Genomic DNA, 26,280 nt, shown 5'->3' with positions numbered 1-26,280 from the left:
CTGAATTGTTCCCAGGACAGTCAACATTCCACAAAATCCTCCTTTGATTTATGCTCTATCTTTCTGTCTTGATGTCATTAACAGCTTGTTTTACAGTATGTCAAATAAAGAATCGATTTGGATGTTGATACAGTCTGTGTATGTTTTGGTCATTGGAATTTCTTGTCTGAAATTGATATTATAAATAAAAATGAGTGCTCAAGTGACCTGCATTTAAAAAAAAAAAAAGAAAAAAAAATCTATCTATCTATCTATCTATCTATCTATCTATCTATCTATCTATCTATCTATCTATCTATCTATCTATCTATCTATCTATCTATCTATCTATCTATCTATATTAAAAATTAATTTATTTTTTAAAGGATCAACAAAAGTTAAAAAAAAAAGTTTGATTTTTATTTTCTACTCTATAGAACAAATAATACTAAGAAAAAGATGTATTTTTTCATATTTTGAGTCTGAATGTGGTCTCTTATAAGACAAGAATGCCAATATGGATCGAGAAGTGCAGAAAAAAGAAGGAAAAAACTATAGCATTGTATAATCAACCATGACATATGGACGTGGAGTAATACGTCATTTTCCAAAATAATAATAGTGTGTGTCTCAGTGAAGAAGCCTCGACTGCAGAAAGACAGCCACATATATTTACTGTGGTTAAACCAGCTGCCTTTGGGATTCAAGTGTACAATTAATCTAATATTTATGGTAGTCACAATGAATGAGGATCTGTTAGACCTGGGACTCTGCTGCTCGTGTCCTGTAAATACCCATATCAAGTCTCAGATTATGAAAACAGGATTTGTTATTTTTGTTTCTGATTTGTAGGGATTTCCTTGTTGCCTATGAAAAGAAATAACTAATTTTTAATGCTGTTTCTGATTAAAAAAAAAAAGAAAAAAAAGAAAAAAATAAGTTGAGCATACACAGACCTGTTGCAACAGCATTTACACAGATGGCATATTGTACATCATATTCCAGAAATGTATCATCTGTGGCATTTATTTTTCCTCTTAGGTCAATCCTGCAACAATTACTGGTCAGCATCACATTCCCTAACTACCTGAATGCAGGTGAGTTTACACCATCGTCACTTTTTCCTGGGTTAAACTATACATAAAAAAACAGACTTTAATTACATTAAATACTTTAACTTGTGCGTGTTTTCAAGACTGATTTGGCTGATGGCAAATCTGTTGATGATCTTTAATTGTGGAAATAGAAATGCAATAAATGAATCCATAAAGACCCAAACAGCCACTGCTGACCAAAACCATCTACTGTTATAAAATATTTAACTCCTGTTGATCCACTAATCCTATCAATACATGTAAATAATTGGTGTAAAATGCAGTTTGTCATCTTCTCATGGTTATCAGATTTGACCTATGTTGACATTCAGAGGCTCCATAGTGAACATGGAAACATCGTCATCTTCTACAACAGTGATTCACCAGTAAAACCCATGGAGTTTGATCAGTGACAGTGGATGGAAACACTTATTTTATATTTAGTTAATGGTAGATTTGGCTGAAAAAGTCACCTTTCTTCAGTTTTTTTCTGTTTTTGATATAATAACCCTCAACTTTAATCTGAGTTCTAGTGAACATCTACATGATTAGTAAATTAAATATAGGAAAATACATGATTTTTACTGACAAACCACCAAATAAAGAAGATAATATTACAATAAATGGTGATTAATCACTTAAGAAATGTTAAATATGGAGAAAAGTCCATTTGGGAACTGACACAAATGTAGCACTGGGTTAAGCATAATGTCATTTCATTCAGATCACTGAAGTTTTCCACAGCTGCTGTGGTCTTACTTTTGTATATTTTAAAATTTCTTATTTGATGTCGTTGATAATAACTACTGAAATTCACACACAGTATTTGTTTTGTTATAGGGTACAGATAGATCTCTGAGCAGAATCCTCTTTGCTTTTTAGATTCTCAGAGTATACCTTTAAACAGCAGAGCCTTTAATTACTTCAATAAGGCTTTAAACATCATTAAGCACGCTATTACCAAACAGTTTTCCTTAATTTTGACATTCTGGCGTAATGATCATCAGTAGAATATGCACTGAATAACAACATTCTTCATTGAACAGTCATTTGTCTTCGGAAGATTTCATGTTCGCAAGATGTTGACCACATGAGCCTGACCGCGCGAACGTGCAGTTCTGTTTGTATGTGGTATTTACAATACAATTTAATACAATACAAGTAATCAACAACAATTCTGTGAGGTCTGTTGATTGTTCAGAATAATCAGACCATTGTTTTTACAAAAATGTTGCTGTTTTATTATTGTAACTTGTTCAAGTAATGCTGGGACAACTACACGGTTCCAATCTCTATTGCAATATCAGACTAGTCTGCCTACATAATACTAGGTAGGTCAAGCTATTCTACTGCTTTTTTGCATGGTCAGTGATCAGTTTATTTTCATCAGGGTGTTTTACACATCAGAGTCCAGAGGGCTTACAAAAGGGTAATGTGGACCATTAAACCAGTAGAATCAGTAGGGCCGGAGTCCTAGGATCATTAAAATATCAAACATAAAAAAAAAAGAAATCCATTAGCTGCCACATATATCATCCCCTTGTGCAAAAGTAATGAATTATCTGTTATCAACAAAGGCTCTGGCTAATTTTACTGTGTACGTACCTGTACTTCTCTGTTTATGTTGAATGGGCCTAGAAAGTTTGACATACATTCCATGGTTCATGATCCAGAGCTCTGTGACCCACATGTACAGTCAGAGTCATAAACCCAGGTCTAGTTTAGAGTGTTCTCTACTTTGTTGATGACATGTTCACTGTTCACCAGCATCAAAAGTGACTGGATGAGTTTAATATCTGAAGCAGATAGATTGTAAATAGTATTTCACATGTATACACATGAATGTGCTTGTTTGTGTTTCTGCAGCTGAAATGGATGATGAAGTGTCAGATGCTATGCGCAAAGAGGTCTGCATCACACAGCAAACCCAGTACTACTTTGAGTCGAGTGACCTGTCCTTCAGAGGCACAGTCGACTGTGAAAACTGCTCCAGGTACAAATTATACACAAATTAGTGCAAACCAGGTGCATATATTTGTTGTAGAACAGGTCTGATGTCCAGTGCCCTCTGAGCTGGTGTGATGCAAATGTGAGACATTCATGAGACACAAATGAAGTCCCCAGAGGTGGCACTCAGAGAGAGTTGTAAAAATTCACATGCCATGAAGGTGAAGTCAATTCACTTGTATGGACCACCGTCCTGGTATGTTTGTGTGTGAAATTACGCACATGTGTGCTTACGTACGCTGTTTTAAGGTCCCCTCGTGCCGGCTAATGGAGTGCCTGCCTGCATGCCGTACGGCATTCCTGCACATTAGCTGCACATATGTTTCTTTTTAATGACCACCATAAAAAACAGAGAAAATCATTTGTGCACCAGCGACATGTGGGTTTCAGTAAAGGTCTTGGAGGACAGTGGGGTGGCACAGCAGGTTTGTGTCCCCTGAAGAAGAAAAGTAGTTAGGAGCTAAAATTAAGTGATCCACAGTGTGCTTTTCATTGTGTTTGGGGTTAGGAAGTGTGTTAAAGATTAAAAGGTTTCTGGAGTCATGCATGAGGGGTAATTAGTACCCACTGAAATGGACATTATAAACAACAAACTAAAATCAGTATCCTCCTTTCCTTGCTTTCTGGTAAAATATTCAACTTTCTGCATCTCTTGTAGGCAAGTTTCAATGAAATTTTATCTCTGTCTTTCCTGGATTCCATCCTGTGTGTCAACAACTGTTCTTGTCTGTGCTTCCCTCTAGGCTTTACCATGCTGAAAAACTGCCTAATACAAACCTGGTCTTCATCATCGCTGATGCAAAACTCACCTGCACGTCCTGTGATACCAAGCCATTAATACAGGATGAACAGCAGTGTATCCTTTGACCTAATGCAACTATCAACTGGCAGACTACAATTTGATTAAATAAGCAGATGTTAAAAAGTTCTTTTTTTTCTTTTTTTTTTTACAAGACGGCCATAAATGCACGCTCATCATGACATGAAGCTATTAGCAGAGTTGTTACCACTGACTCTTAAACAGCAAACTAGCAGTAAAGAACAGAATGAGCGTAAACAAAGCTTCTGTGAAAATAATGTTTTCCTTCATTCTGCTATTCACTGTTTCCCTTATTTGTATCTCCTAAATCCCACAGAGGGAATGATTGAGCATCTCTGCAGAAATTTACATTCAACATTTGGCCCAGAATTGAGCTGCCTGCGCTGTGTGTCTGTATGGCAGATGCTAGTGTGGGGTAACTCTGCTGAATAGTTTACAAACAAAGCTATGATGTTCTCTCAAACACTCAGGGCTGAGGTCAATTATGGAGTAAGTTCTCTTTGAAAAGACAATGCTGGAAAATGGATGCCACGTCATCGTAGGTATTGAGAAATATGTGTTCAGAGAAGACAGTTTCCTATTGTGTGGGCTTGTTTAAAGGATATGTATTACGATATTGATACAAATTGAATTCTAGTACCATGTACCTGCTGAAATAGGACTATATGTTGCTGAAAATCACTCAGACTATGTCATGTTCCTGACCGTTCATCCAGCTAATGGTCCAAATCCCTGTAAACTGGCACAAGATCCCAGATACAGGAAAGGCCCTTCAGTCTGTTTTGATAACAATGAAAGTGTAAGTAGCTTGCATCCATACTATTCTACCTGTGGTTAGGAGCAATTTCAATTTCAATTGCACACTTTGTTAGGGTGCTCTGCGTAGGATTTGATGCATAACATCACCAGGTTGTTGAACTGTGAGACTCTTTATTAGTCTCATTAGAATAAAAGAAGTTGGAAGCAAATCGAATTTCCTATATCAGGAAAAAAAACAAAAAACTGTGTGCCTCGAGGCTACTGTTACATTCTTATATTTCCATGGAAAGTTTACAGATGAACAGATGTTTTTAGTGAGTTATTACTTTGATTTTAACACAAAGGAACCTGAGAATGATTAGAGTGGACAATAAAATCAAAATAATCAGTTTGCCAATGTTATAAATCTAAATTTAGATGTTTTGATTTACAATAAAGAAAACAATATGTATATTTAAACTAATATACTCAACGGTCACATCGTATTTCATCAGTTTCACAGTCAGATCGTCCAGCAGTTTCATCTATCTGGTCAGACTGTATATAATCAGGACCAACAAATCAGAAGTACACCAACACAAGTAGGGATACTCAGGAATGCACTGATTTACAGTAAAAAAAAAAAAAAAGAAAAAAAAGCACCATTTCTTGGGAGAATTTCTCACAATCTTCTCTCACTTCTTCCATGCATTTAAACTTTAGATAAAACATTTTCTCTTTTGACTTTTCATGTGGAAAATTGGAAGTAGCATCAGTAGCATATTAGGGACCAATAAAAAAAATTGCAGAAGTTCAGTCAGGAAGTCGGTCGGGCGATGAATGAAGCTTTTATCTTCACTTCCAGGGTTTCTTCATACGGAAACTTCATATCAGTGTTGTAATTCTGCCCATTGCACCCTTACGTCACTAAAATCTTTACATGGTGCATGTCATTTCTTTTCTGTTTTTTTTTTGCAGTCCCTCAAAAGCTGGATGTGCAGAGTTTTCCCACGCAAAGACAAACATTCAGCTGTTAGGAATAACTAAACTAAACAAACATTTTCATAAGCAGCACAAAGTCTCTGCGTGTGAAACCTCTGTGCTTGAATGCTCTGTTTGTTTTTACTCTTTAGACTTTTTCCAGAGTCAGTTTGATGGTCTTATGAATTAACTCTTATGCTTGCACTGTCTTGCTTACTCACACACTCTCTCATGTACACACAAACACTTCCCACCCACCTCACACTAACTCTTCTTACAATCTTGTCTTGCAAGTGAATGCATCTGTCCTGAAGTGCTGCTCGTCATTCTACTGAATCAAATGTTCTCATGTTTTTTGCTCATACTTACTTTCTTACTTCTTGCTAACCATGTGGACCTTTTGCTGCATGACTCTCTTTCTCTCTGTTTTCTCCGTTTCCTGCTCTGTGATTGGCTGTTGATGGTTAGGATGAGGCCATGTGCCGAAGGAGCGCAGGCTCCCCATTGGCTTCTTCTCTGCTCATGTTACTGCTGCCACTGTTCATGTGCTGTCTCGGGTTAGTCCCATAACACTAGCCCCCTCTCTGTCATTATCATAACCTCAATCTCACACCTTTTGGCTCTTTCCTTTGCTGTTCTGAATTTATGTTTTGTGTTTGTCCCCTGACTTCACCTCCATTCCTCTTACTGAATCTGACGTTTTCAGTTTTCTTCCAGCACCTCGTGTCTTTTTCCATTCTTCTTCTAGCTAATCTGTCTCACTTGTCATCCTCTCTCATGTTTTACCACCATCTGTCCTCACCTCCCTCTGACTTCCCTCCATGTCTGTTTCAGTCTCTCGCCAACATTTTCTCCATCCCACCTGACTTTGAACTTCAGGCCATGTTTTATGTATCTTTGCCCATCTATCATGATCTGTCTCAGGCAATAGATTCCTGTGTCTATCTCTACTGACATCTGATTAGAAGTGTAGCCAGACACCAGCTAAAACAGACCACTCACTTCTCATTTGCATCCAAACCTTTCTACATCTCTGTAATGATTCTCAACATTTTGTTCCTATCCAAAAAGATCAAGGCAACACATTCTTTCCCTTGTACCTCCCCAGATGTTAGGCATTCAGGGTATTAGTTTTGTTCTGACATAATTTTTCAATAAAGTTTTAAAAAGACAGTTGTTTGAGCGCTGCATAGCTGCAGTTCAGAAGTGTTTATTGTTTTGCTTTAAACAATCAGTAACTTCCCTTCCCTTGCTTTCCTCGTTGCTTGGCTCCCAGGAGGAGGACCCTGACTGTGGCGGGGTGTCCAGCCTGAGTCCATCGTTGTGGCTTATGGTAGCCCTCCAGCTGGTACTTCTGTGGGCTCTGACTGGCTCCAGACACTACACTGTCCCATCATGACCCTCCTGAGCATCCTTATTACGACTTCACTCTCCTTCTTCTACATGGCAACCAGCATGCAACGCTGCCACACAGAAATGATGAACACCAGATGAGAAGTGCTTTTAACAAACACTCACCCTGCCACTACCTTCTTTTGATACCCTTATTTTTCAGGGGGGTGGGGTCAGGTTTTATTTATTTATTTATTTATTTTCTCGGCCAGAAGTGAGGGTACAAATGAGAAATGCATATCGGAAGATTTGACGAGCAAGAACTTGACCTACAGCTATCCTTCATCCTTGGTACCTGCCAGCTGAGATTAGAAGAATCGAGCGATTAATTTTTGTTCGGCCACCTCAGAACTTCCTCAGACTTGATGGGACTGCCTTACAGTATAAATAGGATGTTTCAATCACACTTGTGGGACATGCTGTTTATTGAAGATGTTGAGCTATTTCATTCAACACTGCCAGAAACAGCGTTGCCCTTTGCAAGCGTACACTTTATATTGAGTCGATTTGCAGTGGCTAGTCATTAGGTATTTATTGTTTTGTGGTTAAGACTTCAGCTTAGATTACAGTAAGGGATGCCAAATTGTTACATCACAAGCTCTTACCCTTCATTTGCCTCTGTTGGGTAGCTGGAAATATTGTCTCTGATTTTTAGATAGTAGCGCTTCCTTGAACGTTTTATCTAGTGTCTTGGAAAGTTTGCCAGATTCGTCCTCTATATTTTAATCCCAGTGTTTATGTACATACTCTATTTGCAGTGTGGAAATCAAGTTCAACTGCCACAGGGCGCTTGTTTTTAATGTCTGGATTTTAAAGTCAAGCTGATCCTCTGCCCTGGTCTGGATTGGTACATGTGTCTGGATTTTCTGTCTTGGTATTGGATCACTCCGATTTCAACTTTGTTGCCATAGCAAGCGTTAACCAAACGGGATGATCCTGGCTCTGGTCTGATGCGTTGTTCAGTGGACAAAATCTCTAGTGCCATGTAGACTGTGCGACTGAGTGGAAATTTTTAACTTTCTAGACTGTAGCTACTGACTGGAAAGGGGTGTAGTATGTAGTAGTATTTAAATGAAGCATTAGAGCATCATGATACTGTTTGTCTTACTGCCATTATTAATGAAAAGGTATGTGGGGATATTTAATTTCTATCCAACATATTTGGCAACAAAAAAGAAAAACAGTACATGTGTATTCCCTGCTGTCGCTATTGAATTAAATTACTACTGTCTGAACTACAACTGTAGTTCAAAGTACAAACATTTGACATTAGTTCTGCTGTTTTGTTATGTTTAAAGCTTGATAATCAAACTCAGCCTCAATTGTTCTGTTTAAAGAGGTTTTTTTTTTTTCTTGCAGGTCATTAAATTTTTACCAATGAGGATAAATCACTTTATGATATTATCAAAATGATTTCTTCTTTGTTACTGGTTTTCATTTTCTTTTAATGTGTTCAGCTTGTTTCATTTCATGTGCCTTCTTTTGCATTAGTTAGTTTTATTCATATAGAAAAACTTAAAAACCTACTGAAGCATACTAAAATGGTTTCATGTTGTTTCCCAGACTGCGGTAAAGATTTTTAAAAATGCACTAGTCAGCCAAACTACTGCTGCAGAAAAGAAAAAATCTGCCAAAATAACATATTTCACAGGACCAAACCTGGACTCTTGAAGCAGCTAAATGTCAATGTAGTACTTGACTCAGCAAGGATTAAATTTCAGGAAAAAAAGAAAAGAATCTGTGTAGGAGATGCAATATGGACAATGTGGACATGGTGTACTTCTTGTTTATTTATGTATTTACATAATATTAAGGATTAGAAGAGGATAATTAAATTACACAGATAATCCTATAAACCTAGCTTTATAAAACACTATGTTTAAAAAAAAAAAACAGGGTTGGATTTCTAAAATGTCATTTTACTGAAAAACAGCTGCACATGTTTTGTTTGGCACTGCCACCTATGAGAATCAGTGTCATACAGTTTGATCAGTACGGAGGTATATTTTGGTTGCAGATAAAATGACAATCATCATTCATATGGAAGTCATGTGTGATACCTCATTAGTTCCTGGAAAAGTAGAATATACTGATATTCAGAGTTTATTCTTATTGATTTATTGTTAACCGCTCTACAAATTTCAAGCCCATTGTTGAATTAAATTGCTATGCAGTATATCAAGTCTTACATAACACATATTTGAAAGGGAATACGTAGTTAAAAACCACATGATTAAGTGGTGTAATATTTATTTATTACTATGACATTCACAACATTACAATGACATTCACACTCAATAAATCAGTTTGTAACTTTCTTCAAAGTCAGATAATTGAATACCTCTTCATCCAAATGGTTTTGTCACATTTTGTAGCGAAACTTACTAAGTTGTCTGAGGTGCACTTTTTCCTCTGTCTTTAACTATAATCGTCTAACAGAAACAATGTGGTGAAACTAACAATGGTATTTACTGTATGCTCTTCACTCACTAATACACAAAAATATCAAGTGCCATATAGGACTCTCTTATACTCTTGTGGAGAAACCTATTATTATAATATAACATTTATGCAATGTTAAGGCAACATGTAAGTCATATAAATTGTTTTCCCTGTGCTGCATGGTAGTGGCTGACAGTTTGAAAAAAACAAACAAAAAAAAAAAAAAAACATGTATCTGATATGCTCCTGCTTTAGTGTGTAATGCTGGGAGGCATAATATTCTGGGTGTCTGGCATTTGTTCATGATATAAGGTATGATCAGCTATTACTGCCTTTCTCTTGGGGAGACAGCATTTGGCTCCACCCTGGTCTGAGTCTGCTGGAAAATGAACCTGACTGAGCATCGTGATGTTGCACTAGTGTTACATCTGTCTGATTGGTTCAAACCATATACGATACTGTTTCGCAAAAAAAAAAAAAATTTTTATCAAAAGATCATACCAGTGATTTGCATGCGTTAACCCATTTACTTAAAAATAACTATTATTTTTGTGCAAACAATGTGATGTAAACACTTAAACATCATACAGTGTAAGATGGAATGGGACTGAAACTGTCACAAACTGTATTTACACACCCAGCCGATTTCAAGAAACACAAGAATTATTTACAAGTTGTGTTTTTGTGTTTAGTACTTATCACCACGATATCTTATATCCTGCGTTTAACTCAGTTTTTCTATGTTGTTGTGTACATCAGATTGGTCACTTTTTTTCTAAAAATAGCTGCCAAACAATGAATGATAACAGGACGCATGAAAACTTTACCCGAAAAACAGTCAACTAAACAATTGTAAAAGCCGTAAGTCAGGTGGTGTTTATTCTAGCTGTGTACTGTTCTAAAATGACTCATAATCAAAACCTCAAAATTCATTGAGAAATCAGAAACGTGTCTTTTGAAGAGGTTAAACTTGCAACAAAACTGGTATGGTCCTTTACTCCACATGGACATAGATGCACAGTGGTTGAACAGATGTTAGGTGTATGTCCTCACTACCTAAATGGTTACTCTTGAACCTTTTGGAAATGCAGACAAAACCACAGAAGATGAACCCGTGCTCCATAGTCGTCCAGATGTTTCATTCTGATCTTAAGTGCTGCAATCAGATGCTGTCACCTCAGGAATAATATACTTTAGATGTGATATGAAGTGTTTTTGATTCTGTTGGTGCTCTTTGTATGAATCGTGTGGGTTTGCCTTTTTATTTCTGAAATCTTGAAGACTGCTTAATGTGTGTTTATTTTGTGTCTGTTACCTTGTTGCCACTGTCGGCAGACGATTGGCAGACGTGTCAGTCAATCTGTCTCTGCCTTTGGGTTGGAGGACGGCTCCTGATGAAAGTGTCCATCGAGACAACTGGACTTCTCTGTGGGCCTCTTTGTCAGTCTCCCTTGATTGTGCTTTAATATGTTCAAACTTTATTGGAATTTGATTCTCCAGAATCAGTCATGTAAAAATTTGTACAAAAACTGATGTGGTTCTTCACGAAAAGAGGAAAAGAACAATATTTATGATCCTGGGGAGGAATAATGTGTTGTGAAAATAAGGTATATTCAGAATAAAAGTTTATGATTACTATCTGTTGCATTGCGTGTAGAGTTCTGGCTAACGTGCTTCTCTCAAAAAATATTTCTATTTTTTTCTACACTGGATCAGATTGCGGTTACTAACTTCTGTCACATTGCCAACACGAATTTCCCATCCAAACGTGTGTGAGAATGAGAAGGAAGCACCCTGAGTCTGCTCTCCCAGTGTCTAGCCAACATCAGAAACTGACATGTGGCCAAAATCAACAATGTCCTGGAAAAGAAATGAGGGAGGCGTAGGTCCAGCCACATCGCTCTACAACATTGAATTTGGCTCAAGGACACATCCATTAACAATGACCCAAACAGTGCCTCTGGTCATAAATTTACAATAATTTCTGTTTTCCCTATTGCATGTTGATCAAATGGTAAGTGACTTTCTCATTAGTGCAGACCACTTTACACTTGAACCTGAAACCAGCTGCGCTCAAGTCCAGATTCTTAGAGCCACTATTCGTCACTGCCCCCCAAAGACAAACTACAGGCTCATTTTACTCTTTATTATGGACATTAAAAACTAACCCTAGTTCTGTACGGTACCTTACTAGCCCACGAAGAAAAAACTACAATCCCTCAGGTGCTTAGGGACATTTTAAATGAGGCCAATTACAATGTCTTAAGTATTTATTTTAAATAAAAGTGGCTTTTATTGTTAGTAGCACATCTGGAGAATGACTATATAGAGACCAATAATGTGAAATTAGAGCCAGTGACAGAAATTGATTACATCAACCAAAATTTTATGAAACTGCTCTTACGGGTGAATGACTTCTGATCAACATTGTAACCAATGAAGAACTTTAATAGTTAGTGAGGAAACATTTTTTAATCTTGGTTTTAATCTTATTTTGCAGACACAGTTGTTATGTAATGCATCCTTTTCATATTTTTTCACAATGTGCTTTTTAATTTATAAGCTGTCCTTGAATGAATATTGTATGAAAGATTAATCATGCTAAAAACTATGTTTTCCAGTGACAACTCCCTGTCTTTCAGTTTCTTGGATTCCTGTTTCTCCAAACTTTTCCTCTCCAAAAGTGTTATTCCTTGTCTGTCACGGATGAGTTGCGATGTCAACAGCTCACTGTGGACTTCCTGCCAGGGCCTCTGGATTTCATGTCTGGCAACAAGATGACCAGACAGTTTACACTGACAGGTCACTCCTGTTGTGTTTTTGATTATTGTCCTAAATCTCTAGGCTTGTGTCTCTCTGTTACTGAATGATATCTGGCTAGAAGTCCTGTAAGTAAACAGTATATAGTGTAAATATGAAAAGGTTGTTACGTAAGTAATTACATTTCTAAGTATTAACAGTCCTCTCATTACACCAGCGGATTTGTTTTTCCAAAATGTGCTTTCCAACTTCTGGGGAGATGGAGTCACATGTAGTTTGTGAAGTGAAGTTTGAAGAGCCTTGGAAAATGTGATTCCATTCACAGGAAGAGGAATGGCCACATACTGTAGCTTACCACTTTATTTACATGCATGTCCTGCATGTGCTGCTCCTAGAACCCCCCCCCCCCCCCCCCCCCCCCCTCCCCCTCTCTTCGAAGTCAATGCTTACTCAGGCATTCTTCACTGTATGAGTTGAAGAAGATACTGTGTCGAAATTCTCTCCTCTTATTCTGTGGAAATGTTACATTTTGGCTCATTGTGGATTTCCGTCGAGTGTACTGTCCCCACACAAAACCTGGTGTTACCCAAAGATAAAATTCAGTTCACTACCACTAAAAAAGTTTGTGTTTGTACAGACTCCAAATTATGCTATAGGCATATGCCTTTTGGGAAGAAAGTCAACTTTGTGGGCTGTGGCTGGACAAAAACAGTATTTAGAATCTGCAACCAACAACAAAGAGCAAGAATAAGACCACCAAGGCATTGTTGCGGTTTGGTTTATTTCCACATCTCCTGTCTTTCAGATCTTCTGTGTAATTTTCAAGGTTGTCACTATGACTTTGTGTTCAGGAGGGACATCTGTAACCACCCCAAACCCAAATGAGGTCCGTGCCCCTTCATTTAAACATTTCAAACACCTCATAAAAACAATTGTTTGGCCCAGATTCAAAACCCAGTCACAAGTGCTGTAATAAATATCTTGTGATACTTATTAGACACAAAGGGATCTCATTTCAGGGAACCTGAGATTGATATGTTTAGCATATCTTTAGCTCCCACACAGAATTTCTTCTTTTACTGTGCCTCTCTTATTCATAAAGTCTGTACCCTGAGGGTCAACAGTCCATTGCATGCAACTTCTTTTTTTTTTTTTTTTTTTTAGATATTAGATTACGATGAAGGAGATTACAGTAAAAGTATGGCATTCTTTCATCATGCATATAAGCTAAGCAGCTCCAGGTAGCCTGCAGGATTCAGAAAACACACAAGTGAGCAGGAAAATTGCAGATTCAGCATCCAAAAACTAAATATCTTCCCTGTTCTGAGTTGAGTTGCTGATATGAAATAAAGTTTGCTTTTATCAATGCAAATCTGATAACATAATGAAATTCATTTTGTCAGCTGTAAGGCTGAGATGTGAGCTGAAAAGAGTGCTTGAAATCTGTAGTGAATAAAGTGAATTTACAACCCCAAATCAGAAAAAAGTTCATTGTAAGTTAATGATTAAATACGCATTAATTCCTTCCATTCAGGTCTGCAGCTTATTCCAAAAATGTTGGACCAGGGTCAAGAAATGCATGAAAAATTATTGTTATGTATGAAATGTTTAAAAACTATGTTCCTCAAATGAAGTTGGAAAGGATTTTGATAATTCACCTTCTACAGTGCATGAAGCCTTAGCTGAACATTTGTGATCTCTGGTCCCTCAGATGACACTGCATAGTGGTTAGAACCATATCTGATCAGATTCACTATGACAAACCTTTTTTAAGATAGATGATAAGTTACATCAGCACAAATGTTACTGTCATCTTGAAGCCATTTGGGATGGGATACACCAGGGTCCATCATAGTCTTAGGTTGTGTCATTGTCCTTTATAACAGGTCTTTTGTACATCTGTAATGACACCTTTAATGCTGTAAAGGCCTGTGAGATTTTGGAGCAAGACATACTGCCTTTACAAAGCAACATTTGGAGGAATGTCTATGCATATTTTAACCAGATAATTCAAAACCACAATCTGCACACATAATAAATGCATGGCTGAGGAAGAAGAGACTATGGATGCTGGACAGGCTCAGTGCAGTCCCTACTTGCCCCCAATAGAAAATGTGTGGAGCATCTTGAAATGCAAAATGCAACATCAAAAACTTAATCTTGAGTAACATCAATCAACTTTTCAGAAATGTGTTTCAAGAATCAAAGTTGAAATAAAGGTCAAATGATGTTCTGAGCTATCTTCTGTGAGATACAAGTCAAAGACAGTTTACTAATCACTGTTTTAAGTCCGGTGACACAGTGGTGGTGGTGGTGCAGTGGTTAGTTTTATCCCCTCACAGTAAGAAGGTCCTGGGTTTGTTTCCAGTGCCCACCGGGGTGGAGTTTGCATGTTCTCCTCATGTCTGTGTGGGTTCTCCCATGGTACTCCTCCCTCTCACCTGTCCAAACACATGCCCTTAACTGGTTGAAATCACCCATAGGTGGAAATGTGAGAGTGCAATGAACTGGTAACACACCCAGGGTGGACCCTACCTTTACCTGTAGGTAGGTGGGAATAGCTCTGGCAAGGAGTAAGCAGTTCAGAAAAGAGATGGATGTTTTAAGTTTTCATTACAATTTAACATGTCGTTCCCACTTTTCCTGATTTTGGCTGGCAATGTATCAAATATTTATAACATAAGAACTAATATAGTCCTAACTCTTCTACATTTTAACCCTTTCATGCATGAATTATGAGACCCTTAATCAAGATCTTTTTTCCTGTGTTGTTATTCCTCTTTAGGCATGAAAAAAACATCCCTAAAGAAAATTTTCTTATGAACCTATTTTTCATGGAGTTGCAAAAATGTCTGCTCAGCTGGACACCACGCGTTTAATTTTTAAAGCAAGGAAACATGTATTTACTGATATTTTGTGTGAAAACTATGAAATAAAAACATTTTTAATGCTTATTTTAGGTCATTCATTTATCAGACAGAGGTAGTTGTTTACTCTCTTTACTAGTTTGTCTGATAAATGAATTACCGACAATAATTATATGTGGAAGACAGTATGAACCTTTACCTGACATTTATTTTTAATGCTGCTACTCTGATGTTTTCTCAAATTTTAACACTCTAATACCAGTCATTCACTCACTTCATGGAGATAATATGCAAAAAAAAAAAAAAAGAACACAAATTTTTACAAAAAGTGTTAATTATAGACTAATAACAACAATTGATTTACACTTAAACATGTTACTCTAGATCAGGTTTATCAAGAACAGCAAAGTTACAGTAGTGGTATAAATTGCAGTGTATGGGATGGTGCATAAGTGTCCACTGTGTTGGCTGATACGGAACTAAAACAACAAAACCCATGAATATGCAAGAGAACAGCTGGAGAATAGCTGTCCACTGGAGTGACCAGTATGCATGAAAGGGTTAATTGATAAACTTACTCTGTATCATGAGCAAAGGCTAAAGCTGTGTTCTGAGGGACTCCTGTAGCTGTAAGTGCTTTTGAAAATGTGATTCAACATGTAAAAGACAAAAGTCACTGTAGTTTACTCCTGTATTTATTTCTTTATTTGTAGCTTACTACCTACATGCATGCTCTTATAACATTTTCTCTCTCTCTTTTCAGTCGGTGCTTACTCTGGTGTTTCTCTGTAGCAGATGAAGACAAGAGGATTTCTGCATTCTCTCCTCCCATTTCATGGAAATGCTCTTACAGTATGGCTGGTATGGGGTTTCTGAAAAGTGCACTGTAACCACACAAAACCTGTGGTCGCCCACAGACAACAGGCTTTATATGAGGACAAAACCTGTTGTCCTCCTGATGTATGGAGCCATATATGGAGTTCCTTAGACAATTACATGGTCTCAGAGAAAAAAAACATAAAAACCGGAGGTTTACACAATTGCTTTGGCAAGTCAAAGCTATTCCTTAGTCTTTCCGAAAGAGCTTGACTTCCAAATATCCTCCACCTGCTCTGATGTCTGCACACCACTTGGGATCACTGTTACTTTGTGACTCATCTGCAGGTCATTTATATGCTTTCTTTGTTGTAATTGCTGCAGTCTGGTAGCATTGACTTTTCATGTACCTTTCATGTTTTTTTGGCCGCAGAGAAAGTGAGACTAAAGTGCCAGCCCCAGCTGTATCGGGAAAACAGAAAAACGCCCTGGGCAGATGTAAGACGGCCTCTTTCACTGGGCCATGCAGTGACCAGCACTGGAGGTTTGATGTGGTTTTCGAATCACCAGCATCACCCACGGTTTTGTATCAGCTGTCCTTGACTGGAAATATGAGTGGTCCTTATCTCAGGGGAGAGGAGAGCAGAGCAGAGGAGAAGAGAAACACACACGCACTTTCCCAAGTTTGCAGACAGACTTCAGCTGAAAAAGACACAGAGTGTTGAAACTTTAGCTAACGGTGCCTGGACAAAGCATGGAAAAATGCAAACACTCTTGAAGACTTACTACTACTGTGTTCATTCAGTCTTGCAGAGGAGTACTATAAAAGGGATCCCTCATCAAAGTTAAAAAGAATGGTTTTAATTAATGGATGTTTAATGTTCAAACAAAACCTCATTCACTTCACGGTTAAATATTATTATTATTACTAAAAGGATCTACATGGTGGTATTCAGAACAGCTAAATCAAAAAAATATGACTTTCCTTGTAATTTAAGTAAGATGGCTATTAAAAGTGATTGCTGTTTTGTTGATAGGAGTCATTTGTGACAAAGCAAAGAAGGAGCATGAATCAGTCACGCAAACTGAGTAAATAAAGGGTCTGTTTAATTGTCATGGGTTTGTCAGCATCGGGCCCATGCTGAGTATTGTTTCTTCTCCAATGGCTGACAAACTAACTGACCAACAGACCAAATGCCTGACTTCCATACTGTCTGCAGACAAAACAGACAGATTCACACTCAGACTCCCAAGTAATGACTAACACTGTCTGACAAACAGTTGCAATGAGTCGTTAAGAGATGCAGACACACACACACATACACACAGATAAATCAGATAGAAATCAGTTACATAACAAAGACATGATGTCAGGCAGACATCTTTTATACTGGTAGAGTGTGAGTTATTTCCTCTGCTGCGCCGCCCCAGGTGTCTGATCAGGAGACCAAGTCAGCATTTTGTCGGCATGTAATAACACCATGTGTGATTATACGCCAAGCTCTGGCACAAGCAGAAAATTACTCTTTTAAAGATCCTCTGACACGTTAAGCCCTGTTTACTGTGGCCAAACCTTTAGCTGCATCTCACAGTTGGAGCAATAAGTAGATGCACACATTCCTACAAGGCCACACACACACACACACACACACACACACACACACACAGACATATGGTATATAAGCATACAAACAAAAACTATGGACTTCTACTCCACTTCCCCAAGCAACAGTGCCTCTTCTGACTCATTTACTTACCCTTGTCTCATGTAAACATGTACTACCCACCCACAAACACACTCACACACACATAAGGAGTGGGAGAAATTACAAGCATCCAACAGGCCACTGCAGCACCTCTCCCATAACTATCAAAGGGTTGCGTGCACTGAGCCAATGTGTGTGGTACAAGGACTGTGAGGTGCTGAGTAAGTGCAAATGTGTGTTAATGCATAATTAGTGCAGTGTAAGTCTATGAGGAACAGTTTATCGTTTCAGGACTTGTGGTTGTTTATACTGTCTGGTGAGATACTTTTGCGTCTTTAAGATAAAAAGGCAATAAGCATTTTAAAGAAGTTTTTAGGCCAATAGTCCATGAGCTGTTATGAAAGTTGTGTCTGTGTTGTCGTCGCCATCTTTGTTTCTTCGCAGTTTCATCAGACATCTTCTCCAGTGACTCTTATTGATTGGATTCATTTTAAATTTTATATGTAGCTTCCTTGGGAGAATGTCTAATAAGTTTGTTCCAAGTTTTGAGAAGTTTAGAGTTTTTTTTTTTTAATTATTATTTTTAATGAATTTTTGCAATATTAGAAATTTGCCTTTACTCATAATGGGCCATATTTGAGTGGCTAATAAAGAGATAATATTAGAGATATCATTATAGTTACTATTGAGCACTGATAGGAAGTCAAATATGGACTTTCATTTAATTAGTTGAGTTATCCCCACATGAAAGTACCACCCACTGCTATTGGGAGATTGACCTCCAGCATTAAGACCACAGGACTCAAACATAGTGGCAGAACCTGACAATCTTGCAACAGCTAAAGGGCCATTAGTCCTACTTTTAACTTAACTTGGCTGTCCGTTGTCTCCATATATTACAGATATAACTCAGTCTATTATGCATAAAAGATACTTCACAGAAATTAAATACATCAAATTGTTGTGATGTTTTCCTTAAAATATCTGTTGGTGCTTTTTTTCTTACATTTAATTGAGGGTAGCCTGGGTGGGCAGTTATGTTGGACGAGCACAAGTTTGAGATGGTTTGATGTTGAAGAGTTGTTTAAAACCACTAAACATCCAAGTCAAATGAAAAAAGTTAAGCAAAAATGCATGTTTGGTTGGTTTTAAATGTATTTGCTGCATTGCAGCTGTGACCATGTTGATACATGATTGACTCTCCACCTTGGTTTTGATTTAAATGTGTCTACAGCTATTAAAGTGATTGCCATATGACTTTGTACACAATGCGGGCATGCTTATAGCTTAAAGCATTGCGGTGCCTTAGAACATCCTCATTGAGCTGCCAGAGCGGCTACAGAGCCACTCCATGTGTTTTTCTGCCTCCAGTGTTTATGCAAAGCTAGGATAAACATCCTTCAGTTACTTTTTCGTATCAATCTCCTCATCCCAAATGTCGAACCTAAGAGGAGTTCGGGTACATAAATGTGAGTTTGTTAAGGTTTTTCACCTGTGATGATGTAAGTTAGCTCCTTGCAGGCACAACTCTGGGTGGGTGCGCACAAATGTCTGTCCCACTTGTTAAGTGTGTCGCAGGCGTGTGTCTGGGGTTTGTGTTGAAGGGAGGTCAAACCTCGGTCCGGGTAATTTGCCACAGATGAAACCTAACTCCATTCCAGGGGACCAGCACAAGCACACGTTTCAAAGCTGCAGGAAATCTATTAGCACCTGGTGGGACTCCCTCCGCCTACCCCCACCCATTCTGTCCTCTCTGTCCCCCTCCCTCCATCGGTCTATCCTTGGCTTTACCATCTCACCTCTGTTCTCCCCACCCCGGTTAATAAAGCCACACAAGACCACTGTGCTCCTGCTGTGCCACTAAAGCCAGGAGATTAGTGAATGTGTGTGTGAGCACGTGTGTCTGTCTGTGGCGTGTGGCGAAGTGTACTTTCATTCCTGTAAGTGGACCTCAGTGTGTGTTACAATTCATATCCAAGTGTGTGTGTGTGTGTGTGTGTGTGTGTGTGTGTGTGTGTGTGTGTGTGTGTGTGTGTGTGTGTGTGTGTGTGTGTGTGTCTGTGTGTGTGTGTGTGTGTGTGAAGTGTGTAGAAAGTACAAGTAATGTATCTGGAGCTGTCTTTTTACACACGTGGAGCCAGTTAGCAGCGAATGAGGTGCCAGACAAGCATGCAGCAGCTGCCACACTAGAAACAATAGCTCATGATCCAGACACAGTAGGCTCCTCACCGCTGACTCTGGGTCAGATTGTGTGTACTGTTGTAATGGCAGAAATTTTGTAAGTGCCTGTGTCATATAAGCCATGACCATTATCTTTTTCTATTTCCTAGATGGTTGTCTGAATGTGACCTTAGGCATCCTGAGGAGAATGTATGATGAAGTAAGAGGCAAATTTAGCCAACAGACAAATCAAGGGGTTTCCAGTTACAGTTGCCCTGTGTAGATGGATAGGTACCCTGTGAAAATGAGAAGACTGTTTTCTAAGATTCTGTGTCCAAAGCTCACAAATGCTTCACAAGTTTCAGTATTTTATTCGACACACAACAAAATCTAGTCCCTTCTGCTAAGGATGTTATGCATGTTCTGTTTTGTTCATCCTTCTCTCTTTCTCTGTTTGCACTTATTGTGATGAAACTTGCTGAACAGATAGGGTATCAGCCAATCACAAATTCCATGCCTTTTATAGCTAATACACCAAAAAAAAAGGTGGAGAATGGAAGAGCCTCCAGCTAACTTTGAACTTCCAGTTTTCAATATTAGATTCTGTTTTGGAAAAATTAATTGATTAATATTTGAACCTTGTGGGCCAGAGGAAACCTCAGAGCTTCACAGGAGATTTTAAAAAATAGACTATTTAAAACATGATTTTGCAGCTGCATAATGTTTCCCCATCTGACTGATTAAGAAAATGGAAACAGGTGCATCATTTAAAGGATGTTTCATGCATTAGATGAGCCTTTGTGTATCCTGCGTAAATTATTACAATATATTTGTATAATCATGTCATATTTATAACTTGCATGATTTCAGCACAGAGCTGAACACTAAAGCTTTGATGAAATACACCTCATTCAATAAAATGAAATCCTTATTGAACTCACAGAAAGAAGCCAAAGGTCATTTGGCTACCAGTGTCTTGTCCAAACAAGACTTTGTTCTCTCAGAAACACAAAGCTGATATTGGGAGGGTGAAGTTTTCTGGCTTATTGGTCTCTGGTTTAATGGCTCCCTCAGGAAAGATGTTCAAGAGCTTCAAGCAATATTAGCTTTGCACAGAGTTACTCTGCATTATCTGATCCCACTGCAGGTGATCTGGACAGATGGAGTAAGTCCAACTGATGATACATCTTTGGCCTGACATAAACTCCACTTCTCTCCAGTTCTGCCTCCAAAACACTTGTTATTAAGGAACAGTCTGTGACATGTTCCCATGGATTTTTTTCCCTGTACAGTACTGTCTAGCAGTGATTTTTAGACCACCTAAATAAGGACAACCCTGACCTGTCACAGCTCCTGACCTACCACAATGTCAAAACCAGACAAACCCAAATAGCCAAAATCCCAAATTAGAACATATGTTTACATAAGCTTATCAAGTCTTTAACCATTACTTAGTATACACCTTCCACTACCTGCTGTGAGAAATTTAATTATTTAAGTCAGCTGTGTCTACGGAGCATTTGGGCGGTCATGAACGCGCTAGCCAACTCACTAGCTAACTCGTGTGCAGGGTTCAACCTAATTGGATTTATGTGCGGGAATGTTTTCCAAAGCCACACTTGTGAAATACCTCCACATCTGCTGGCCATTAGCAGTGGACATAACATACAACAGAGAGAGGAAAGCCCCCAACGCCTTGATTCATTGGACTGCAGCTCTGCTTTTATTGCAGCAGAGGAAAAGGGCTCGCTGCAGAGTTTTAGCTCAGCGAGCACTGCCTTATCTCTCCCTGTCTTTTTCCATCCCATGTTCTCTATTTCATTTGTTTTTCCACATGTCATTCAATCTCTCAATTCACTCACTATCTCTTTGTCAAACCTCTTACTTTTCACTTCACAATTTTGGAGTCCTCCAGTGGAGATCTTTTCTTCTCAGATGCTGCCTTATCTTCTTCACATATTTTTACTTTTGCCAACTAATTTAATTTTTCAATGCATGATTTACCAACATTTCTCCCTTAGTATTTTTTTTCTCCATCCTCCATCTTATAAGTTTTACTTTCCATCCCCTCCCAATCCAGATTTTTCTACTGTTTGTGTTTCTTGACTTTCTTAAAAATGCCTAGTCATTTATCTATGTCAATATGACTTCCAGCGCTCAACCTTTTCCTTGTCACTCCCGAAGGCAAGGACGTCCTCCTGTTTCATCCCTCAGTGGGCACGAGAAGAAACTAGCAAGGGGGTCTGACAACCCCCTGACCCCTCATCTGTCATCTGCAAGGGAAAAAGCACCTTCCTAATTGGAGGGAAAGCGTCGAGGGGTTGGGGGGCTGGTAAGGAGGTTGTTATTCTAGTGTCGTTGGGGTCAGAGGTGAAAAAGGGGAGATCACACTGGTGATTAGCCTCCTTCATGTGCTGGAATGGAGAGAAGCGGGAAGGAGGGTGTGTTTGTTGGGTAACTAGGGTGTAAATTAATTAGAGGGAACGCGGAAATTGTGCATCGTGGATGGTTGGAACCGGTAATGATAATGCCCCAAGTCAATGCAGGGGCAGATGCACTTTTTTAAATGTCTGCATGACATACAAACCACATGCTGCCAACTATAGTACAGCCAGTGTAGATAAGCAAAGACTTGAAACTGTTACCACATGTGATGTGTGTAAAACGTTTATATTCGACTCAGCCTTGTGTTGCTACTGGCATGGTGCTGCAAAGAGGAAGTCTGAAGAAGAGTCAATGAGGCTGGATTTTGTGAGTGCTGACAGGTTCTAGCCCTGGGAGTTGACAGTCTTAAAAACCCACCTCTCCTTCCTCTAATGATGAATATTACCCATCTCACTACTACCTCCTCCTCACTTTGACTTCCCCTGTCCACACTTCTTTACATGGCTCAGCAGGCTATGAATTAGGTGTGTATTTATGTAGGCATGAAGAGAGCATGAGTGAAGAAGGAACGGAAGGAGGTTTAGACAGAAGTGTGCACAGATGAATAACCAAATCAATCAAAATAGAGCATCTTAACATTTTTATAAAATCCAAGCATCTGCAGATATTCTGATATTGTAATGTTCAGTTGTAGAAACAATAACCAGTCCCTGTGAAAACAGTCAGTCTATGCGTTGATTTAAGGACTTGATCCCACTTCAGTTTTTGTCTGCATGAAGTTTCGTTAATGACTATTGATAGTGTCCACTGAAACCAGTCAAATTAGAATTTTACTTCGTTTTATTCTTCCCTGTCTTGACAACACAACTCTAGTGCTGCCAGTTAGTCTCACCTCTGACTACACTCAAAAATGTAGAAATGGTGGGAGTAATCAGCAGAAACAAAGAAAGGTTATAATCATGAATGTTTCTTGATGACAGTTGACTGCTGGAATTTATTAAGATTGATCACAAATTAGCAGGATACCACATGGGAATTAGTTTGCTATCTGATTAGAGGTAGTTTTTGATTATACCTTTCAGAAACTGGACAATATTGTGGCAGGTCTAGGTGAAATACATGTCAGTTACACTGATTGCATCTTATTTAAATAAAGTTGCCCATTAGTCTTGTACATCATTCCACTACCAAACTTCCCATACTCTAATTAACAGTTCTATGGAATGAGTGACACTTTGGAATCCCCAACTTCTTTAGGCTTGGGGGTTTGAGAGAAAAAAATAAATCATGGAAGTTAATACTCCCATTGCTTTGGTCTGTTATGAAAGAGCACTCCCATTTCCAACATCTTCTCCCTCGATGCATAATCAGCTGTCAAACCTAACTTATTTACCTGAGGCTTGTGAAGCACATGGGACTGGGCTAGCTGTAGTTCAAAAGGCACCAATCTACAAAAATTTCTCCAAGACAGATTTTCTGAGCGTCTGGATTTCTTCTTTGCGCTGACACTGATTGACATTGTGGGTGTGATGCGTGTATGGTGCACAGTGCACCTCCTTGCCTTCTGCCTGGGCCTAAAAACGGCCGTTTGCAGCCCTCTGAGCATGCACACACCTCTACACCTGCTGGACCTTTTCTGTGCACACACACACACACACATGGAGACCAAAGGGAGGAAAAGGGACCAAAGCAAATTGAAATGACCTGCACGCGTCTTAATGAGCACGGCTGAAAGTCTGGCATTTACCTCAAACCACTTTTTTCCTCTGCTGCTCTCTCTGGAGGGTTTTAAGTCCGCCGCCCGTTAACGGCTGAAGTGTGGATTTCCTGTCAAATGAGGGTTAGGGCCCAACAAAAGTCCTGTACACTGGTACCTAAATAGGATCACTTCCAGCTGCTCCACATACACACAAATACACAGGCACCCTTTTAATATCTTATAATGCCCCAACAGGGAATTATACTTTGTCTGTGGTGCTCGATGTTGGCTTTAGTGACCTTATTGTATCTTTATGGCACTTTTAAACTCTTATAATCACTGTAATATTCCTGTGACAAAGATATTGGCTCTTATACAGTCACATGCTTTAGTTTAGTGTTTACTCTTGGTATCTTTGAGGTACAAACAGTGCGGTTCTTTATAGGGGCTTTACTGGGTCAGTCTCAGATGTGCAAATGGGATCTGCCATTAATAGATTCTTGGCACTGCATTTCCCCCCATACTTCTTTCTCCATTGGGGATTATTTTAACAGCAGGACAAATATTCCCTCAGTCCCCAATAGACATTTTTCATCTTTGTCATGAGTTGACTTTTATGAGAACAGCTGACATGTGTCAAATAATGTAGTATATTGGTGTATCATTGCATTCATTGGTCTTAGTCCACCTTGTGCATTGCAGTTTCAGCTCTGGGACTATACAGAGCACATTAATCAATGCTTTACCCTAATATTGTACTTCACAAAATCAATATGACTAATTGGATATAATGGGTGCACAGTCAGGGACTTCTCAGTCTGGTTGGCCAGAGTTTATTCTCAGCAAGACTTACAATGTCTAAAGTATCTGCCTCTTTAATGTCATGGTCACAGACATGTCAGTAGTCTTGTTTCTGTGTTTTTTATATATGCATGAGGCCCGTGCTCTCTGTCTCATACTGTATGAGGTGTTTTGCAACTGGCTAATCCTCTGAGGATGCAATCATTACTTTGCGCCAAGCGCTCTTTGGCACACTGTATAAAGAATCCCATCTGCCTTTGCAGCTCAGCCAAAGTAAGGCGGGTGAGGAGAGACTGAAAAAAGATCTTATAGAAAACATCCTGCCTGGAAACCCTAGCATGATCCATCAATTATTTTACCCATCAGTTATTTCTGAGGGCTGTGTTTGGTTTAGTCTGCTGTGCACCTGCCATAAAAGGGTAATCATGTGACCATCAAGAAATCATGGTAGGTTTAGAATTTTTCTACATCCCCATCTATATTAAAGTTAAGTTTATACTTCTTCCTACTCCTTTTCAATCATGCAAATTCAGACAGGTACTTAAAGATAGATTCTGTTCTTTTAAATGTTATTTTGTTTTTGTCTTATTTTGCTTTGTTTTGTTTTATTTTGTTTTGTTTCTTTGCATGTACAAAATAAATAAATAGATAAATAATTTTACTGTTAGTTAATAGTTAATAGTTTTACTGTCCTTGAGTGCCAAGAAAGGCGCCTATAAATAAAATGTATTATTATTATTATTATTATTATTATTATTATTATTATTATTAATAATAATAATAATAATAATAATAATAATAATAATAATAATAATAATTGTGAAAGATTTAAAGGGATATAGGGAGATCTCTGTGCAGAACTGATTGGACTTTTTGTATTCATCATATTTTAAACTGTTTTTAATGGTATTTTATTGTGTTCTATGGGTATTCTAACTGTATTTTATTTGTACTGTTTTATTCCTTTTTCACAATGTAAAGTTGCTACTTTACAGTGTTACATATACTCCATGTGTCTCCCCCTACCTCCCCCCTCTCCCCCTCTCCCCCTCTCTCCCAGTCTCTCTCTATCTCTATCGCGCTCTCTTTTCTCCTCCTTTACTCTCTCTCTTTAACCCCAACTGGTCAAGGCAGACGGCCATCCTTCAGGAGTCTGGGTCTGCTCCAGGTTTCTGTTGTTAAAGGGAAGTTTTTCCTCGCCACTGTCACCAGTCACAAGTGTTTGCTCCTGGAGGATTCTGTTGAGTTTCTGTAAATTTGATTTGATTTGATAAAGCACTTTGTGACTCTGTCTGTGAAAAGTGCTCTATAAATAAAATTTACTTACTTACTTACTTATAGAAATTAAATATACCAATAATATTAAGAAATAACATAAATACATAACTGTTTTCATTGGTCTAGAATCTTTTTTTTTATGTTTAATTTAATTTCTTTCATTCATGGTTGTGCATTTCATCAGCAGACATTCAGTAATCATCAAGTGAACAAACATACACACACCCATGTTCGAAAAGGAGCAAAAAATGTTATATTTCCTGCCCCCTTCTAAATAATAATAGCCTTAATCGTGAGCCATACACAATAAAATCATACTGTATAAAGTCAGACAAACCAAACAAAATACATCCAA

At 38.4% G+C, this 26,280-nt stretch overlaps 1 protein-coding gene across 5 annotated transcripts in view; it reads left to right on the top strand.

Annotated features, from left to right (window-relative positions):
* LOC115429850 (voltage-dependent calcium channel subunit alpha-2/delta-1-like) overlaps positions 1-9,958 on the top strand; it is a 105,761-nt gene extending 95,803 nt beyond the window's left edge. For 3 of the 5 annotated variants that reach the window (XM_030149629.1, XM_030149630.1, XM_030149628.1), the window contains 6 exons: positions 1,021-1,076; positions 2,940-3,066; positions 3,824-3,936; positions 4,617-4,699; positions 6,088-6,176; positions 6,896-9,958. In XM_030149629.1, coding sequence (XP_030005489.1) covers positions 1,021-1,076; positions 2,940-3,066; positions 3,824-3,936; positions 4,617-4,699; positions 6,088-6,176; positions 6,896-6,932 — 505 coding nt within the window. In that variant the 3' untranslated portion in view covers positions 6,933-9,958. The remainder of the gene's footprint in view (positions 1-1,020; positions 1,077-2,939; positions 3,067-3,823; positions 3,937-4,616; positions 4,700-6,087; positions 6,177-6,895) is intronic. The other 2 variants (XM_030149632.1, XM_030149631.1) reach the window with 1 other exon arrangement.
* The last annotated feature ends 16,322 nt before the right edge of the window (positions 9,959-26,280 follow it).

This window comes from Sphaeramia orbicularis, chromosome 12, assembly GCF_902148855.1.
Source record: "Sphaeramia orbicularis chromosome 12, fSphaOr1.1, whole genome shotgun sequence".
Lineage (NCBI taxonomy): Eukaryota > Metazoa > Chordata > Actinopteri > Kurtiformes > Apogonidae > Sphaeramia > Sphaeramia orbicularis.
This window is presented reverse-complemented; position numbering and strand designations above follow the sequence as displayed.